Source organism: Myotis davidii, unplaced genomic scaffold (genome assembly GCF_000327345.1).
Source record: "Myotis davidii unplaced genomic scaffold, ASM32734v1 scaffold2185, whole genome shotgun sequence".
Classification (NCBI taxonomy): Eukaryota; Metazoa; Chordata; class Mammalia; order Chiroptera; family Vespertilionidae; genus Myotis; species Myotis davidii.
In genome coordinates this window covers 40297-45992 of record NW_006296435.1, presented here as the reverse complement: position 1 = coordinate 45992, position 5696 = coordinate 40297, and the positions used below count along the sequence as shown (strand labels likewise).

The following is a 5696-nucleotide window of genomic DNA, read 5'->3' as shown; positions in this document are numbered from 1 at the left end:
CTTTAAGGTTCTCAAATTCAGTATATAATAATGCAAATTTAATGATTTCAACCAATATATTCAAAGTTTCTTGGAACCTTTTCCTAATGGAAATAAAATTTAAAAGAGTTTATTTTACAGGTAGATAAATACTTTGTGGGTAAAATTTTCCAATGAAAATTTAGACCCATATGAAAAATCAAAAATTTCAGGATGGTGACTCAAATATTATATCAAGTATGGCCCCGTCTTAGCCCAGGTCACAGTAAGTCTGCTGAAGTGGCATAGATCCATGAATCTAGCCATGTACATAAGGCTACATGTTAATTTTTCTTCTCAAGCTCTAATGAACTTTCAGTGGCTCATGTTCTGCTATATATTTTTTCTAATTGGTCTTATCATCATCATGCAGATTCCTATCCTTAATAGTAGCTTGTGCTTATGTAATTGGTGGATTAGTTTCATGAGACACAGTGGGTTCCAACAATCCCTCACATTTGGAAACTTTAAGGAAAAACATGCATGTCTATCTTTGGCATGAATCTCTGCTTTCCACACCACTTACAGAAGGAAACAGAACTACTGACAAACCCTGAGTACAATCACACACAATGAACTGCAGAAGGACATGCTGTAACAAAGGAAACTCACGATTTCCAGTGACAATGATTCCCTCTCTGATGGTCTTGGTTTCTGTATCTGTGAAGATATAGTTACAGAAATTTTTGGATTGCTTCTGAAAATTGCAGTTTGGTTGGTTTTCTGATGTGCACTCCATATGTTGTAACAAGCTTTTATCATTTGTAGGCCGATCAAAAACAAAGCCCTTTCGCTTGGGAAAGAACTTCCTGATATACTTTCTAGGCATGTTGGATTGCTGGATTTTGGGATCCTCGCCTGTAGAGAAAAAAAAAAAAGCAAAAAACAGCAATGATTGGTCATACAGTCCTCAGGAAAGGATGTTTATTTCCAAAGGTCGTTGCATCATTGTAACTGTGGTGCTTGCATATCTCTGTCTATTTAATCATGAATATCAATGTGATGCTAATACCCACAAAACAGATTTGTTTTTATTTTTTTTGTGCAAAGCCAGGAATAAAAGAAGTAATTCTGAAGAAGAAGAGGAGGCATGGAGACATTCATCCTATCTGAAGAAACTTATGATTTTTGTTTTTAGTACTTCCATGGTGTCCAATGGCTAGACTATCAATTAGATATTTGTGAATGATAGATTAACCCTAAAAATTTACCGAAATACTTTTAATATCATAGTTCTCATGTCACAAATATAATGGGGGTTCTAAAGTAAGAGTCAAATATTTCCTGGTAGATATATGGCAATTTATGATATTGTTAAATAGATAGACATTACTCAGAACAGTAAATAACAACTTCTAAAAATCAGAGTAATAAATGCACACTCTATAAATATGCAAGATTAACCTAATGTCACTTAAACACTTCACCTGTTCTATATATCAGATTATATTGGAGGTGACAATGTCCCACTGAGTAATTCTGGGCATATATCAGCTGTTCGATAAATGATTCTTGAATAAATAAAAAAATATTAAATAAACATGCTTCCAGGTACCACTCATTTTTCTCTCTGCTAAATCTATTCTTTGTAATTAATTTATTCTATTAACATGATAACAGGCTGCAGAATGAAGAAAGTGATGTTATGAGTGTGACACTGAATGATGTGACAGTCTTACTAGAAGAATATGTTCATTTTGGCAACTAGTAAAATAGATAACATGAAATATGTTTTTAAAATAAGTCATTTGATATCTTTATGATCCTGTGTTAACCATCTTCCATAGAGTTGGGCATTTTTCTTCAAATAAAAGCAGAGGATTTCCAAACTTAATCAGAACACAAATATTTGAGCCACAGAACATCTTAGCACTGGTTGTTATTCTCAAATATTTTTCAGGGTGTAAATATTCCTAAAATTTTTGGTACAATGTTGGATATTAAATTTCCTCAGCCAGCTTAAATTCTGGTCATTTGAGTGTTTTCAGTATTAATAACAATTAAAACCATACCCACCTATCATACTCATATCACCATTGGCAAGGGCTTCAAAACAATAAAAAGTAGAAATTGACCTTAAGTGACAAATGACAGGGCTCAGTTGATCATATTCAGCATTGGGTTTCATTCCTGGAAGAGTTGATCACCTTAGATGCATTTACTGTACATGTTGCCATGTATGTTTAAACCCCAGCAAATCCTCACTGGATGTCAACGATTGCCATTTAGAACTTTATATTCTAGACCGCTGGTCAGAAATATAATGTGAGCTCTAAACAAAGAATCAAATGTTTCGTCCTCCACCACCCCGACCATGCATTGATACCTGGAACCAACTTCAAGGCATTCTCCAGGTACTCATCTTCAGTGATGGGGCTTCCATCTAACATCAGTTCCAGCATGAAATCCCGTACAACCCAAACAAAGTCTGGAAAGAAACTCACAAACTCGGCTGAGTCATCTACTTCAGCAGAGATGGGAGAGGACTTTGCCCTGATTAGCTTTGTTAGTTCAGTCACATAGCTGGGATCTTAGCTAAGGAATGAGAAGTGCTCCACACCATAAATTCCGGATCTCACATGGAAATAATTTTTATGACCATTTTCATTCACCCTGTGTCCCTTTATCTTCAACCATGATTATTGACATGAGGAAACAACAAAAAATAGTCTCAGTTACATTTCCATAGCCTCCATGACACATGGTGGTTTGGTTCCTGGAAGGATACTGCAGCTGCTCCAGGGCCTGGTGGTTGATGGTGCTCATGCTGTTGTAGACAAACATGCTGCTCAGAAGCACAGCCAGGGCAAAGATCCATGAGTCATTTTTTGAGTCACCCTAGAAAGTGTACAGAAGGGGATTGAGGGGTCTTCAATTTACTCATTCATCCAGTTGTTCATGTACTATGTCAGCTCTAGTATAACTGACCAGTAGAGCAAATTACACTTATTGTGAAAACTGATAAATTCAAACCTCATTTTGGGTATGCACATTGACATCACTCATGGCCCAAGTTCCTTAGCTATTAAAAGAAGTAAATGACACTGTAAATGTTTGAAAAATGTTTAAAACATTCCCAAGAACATAGAAGTATGCAATAAGAAGTGGTTAATGATTTATTTGCCACTTTCTCTTGATCACAGGCTTATTTGGGACACAAATGCTAGTCAAGTAAATTCACTAACTTTTCACTGTGCATCTAAAAAATGCCAGACAATGCATTTACTTTTGTGGATATTAAATTTCATAGGGAAATCTCTGACCTCCAGAGATGATGTGCTGGATTGGCATTGATACCTGGCAACATGTAAATGCATCTAAGGTGATCCGCTCTGCCAGTAGCTCAACCTAATGATATGACATAAAAGACAAGGGCGGAATGCAAAACCCTAAAAAATTACTCTATGATTTCAGTACAAGAAGGGATTATGTCTGAGTGAGACACAATCCCATTAGGTTGAAAGTAGCTGAACTTTGCTCTAAAGAATGGGAAGAATGTGGAATTCTGGAGAGAAGAGGACCAGGCTGGTGGAAGGAGCTACAGAAGCCAATCAGAATTGTCAGAGAGTGTGTTCATATAAAGGTACTACATGTTATTTTATTTGATTGAAGTAGTGCTTATGTGTATGGTAGGAACAGATGATGAGGCTGAACATAAGATTCAGAATAAATCATAAGTGACTGTGCAATAGAATTGGATACTGCTAAAAACCCTAGAGTTGTAAGGGCAGCAAGTACTTTTCCAGCTATCAGTTGACAGTTATGCTTTGGCTCCTATCCTATATAATAAAAGGCCAGCGACTGTAATGGCATCACGAACATAATGACTGTAGACCAGAACAACCGCAACCCCTCATTGGGCTGGCCCCACACCCCACCAAGCAGTTAGGGGTGATCAGGCAGGCAAGTGGTTAGTGGTGATCAGGTAACAGGCCAGCAGTTAGGGGCAATCAGGTAGGCAGACAGCCCCTCATTGGGCTAGCCCCACTGCTGAGTGCACGAATTTTCATGCACTAGTTAGGGGTGATCAGTTAGGCAGGCAAGTGGTTAGGTGTGATCTGGCAGGCAGGCAGAGAGGTTAGGGGTGGTCAGGCAGACATAGTGGTTAGAGGTGATCAGGCATGCAGGCCAGCAGTTAGGGGTGATCAGATAGTCAGGGAAGCAGTTAGGGGCGATCAGGTAGGCAGACAGCCCCTTGCAGGGCTGGCCCCATGCCCCAGTAAGCAGTTAGGGGTGATCATGCAGGCAGGCAGAGTGGTTAGGGCTGATCAGGTAGGCAGACCAGTGGTTAGGTGTGATCAGGTAGACAGGAGAGAGGTTTGGGGTGATCAGGTAGGCATGTGCCCCCTTGCAGGCCTGGACCCACCCCCCAGCAAAGAAAGAGGGAGGACCAGGCCAGCTAAGTCATCACACCCTAGCCTGACACCTACAGAGGGAGGCCACCAGTGGCAGGAGAAGGGGATCAGTGATGCACAAATGGCAAGCAGTGGCAGCAGCAGGAGTGGGGACAGCTGCCTGCAGCAGTAGTGGGGACAGCTGCCTGCAGCAGGGGGAAGGAAAGCCCTGCTAAGCCCTGATCTCAGGCCAGGCTTAGTGACCCTACCTGAGGGGTCCAGGATTGTGAAAGGGTGCAGGCCAGGCTGAGGGACCCCCCTGAGTGCATGAATTTTCATGCACCAGGCCTCTAGTTGAAATATAATTAGCTAAAAAGAAGAAAGTTTATGTAAGCTATAATCTGTTAGCAATCAGTAGACTATCTTGGGATTACAGTGAAATCATTATTGAGTACTTTTAACTTGAATTATGTTAAGTGAAATAAACATTCAGAGAAAAACAAGTATCATATGATTTCACTCATATGTGAAACCTAATGAACTAAATAAAACAACAAGCAACATAGAGGCAGATTTACAGATAGAGAGCAGGCTGACAACTCTTGGAGGTGGATGAGGGCTTGGGTTGTGAAGAGGGAAGTATTGAGCAAAACAGAGAAGGTATTCATGGACAAGGCAACAGTGTGGTGACTGCTGGGGAAAGGGCATGGGATAAATTGGATGAAGTGATAGGAGGGATAAATGGTGATGATCAGAGACTTGACTTTGGTAGTAAACACACAATACAGTGTACAGATAATGTGCTGTAGAATTGTACACCGGAAACCTGTATAAACTTGTAAACCAGTGTCACCCCAATAAATTCAGTTAAAACATCCTATCTAATAAAAGAGAAACATGGTAATTAGTGTACGATCGCTACCCTTCCCATTGGCTAATCAGGATAATATGCAAATTAACTGCCAGCCAAGATGGTGGCTGGCAGACAGGCAGCAGGCAGGGAGGGCCAGCTCGTGCTGCTGTCCGGCCCATGTAGCGCCTAAGCCCCAACGCCAGCCAGGACCCCAGTATGCGGCCCTGAGTGGCGGAGGGCTTGGCGGCTCAAACAGCTACCTAAACCACGCCCCCAGCTGGGACCCCTGTGTGAGGTCCAGGGCAGGCGGGACCTCCGCAGCTGCAGTGTTTGGACCCAGGCCCCCAGCCTGCCCTGGGCTCCGCTCAAGGAGGGCCTGGGGGCCTGGGGTTTACTAAACTTTACTGAGCTGCTCCCCACACCCCAGCTCCTGCCCCAGAACCACACTGCCAGCATCAAGGCTCCTGGCAGCTTCCTGACAGGTGCGCGGC

At 41.6% G+C, this 5696-nt stretch overlaps 1 protein-coding gene across 1 annotated transcript in view; it reads right to left on the bottom strand.

Annotated features, from left to right (window-relative positions):
* The window catches only part of LOC102758769 (guanylate-binding protein 4-like), a 31728-nt gene that overhangs the window by 8084 nt on the left and 17948 nt on the right, over positions 1-5696 (bottom strand). Inside the window, exons 3-5 of the mRNA XM_015569168.1 lie at positions 2747-2856; positions 2345-2541; positions 631-876 (exon numbers count right to left, since the gene is read on the bottom strand). Of these exons, the coding sequence (XP_015424654.1) occupies positions 631-876; positions 2345-2541; positions 2747-2856 (553 nt within the window). The remainder of the gene's footprint in view (positions 1-630; positions 877-2344; positions 2542-2746; positions 2857-5696) is intronic.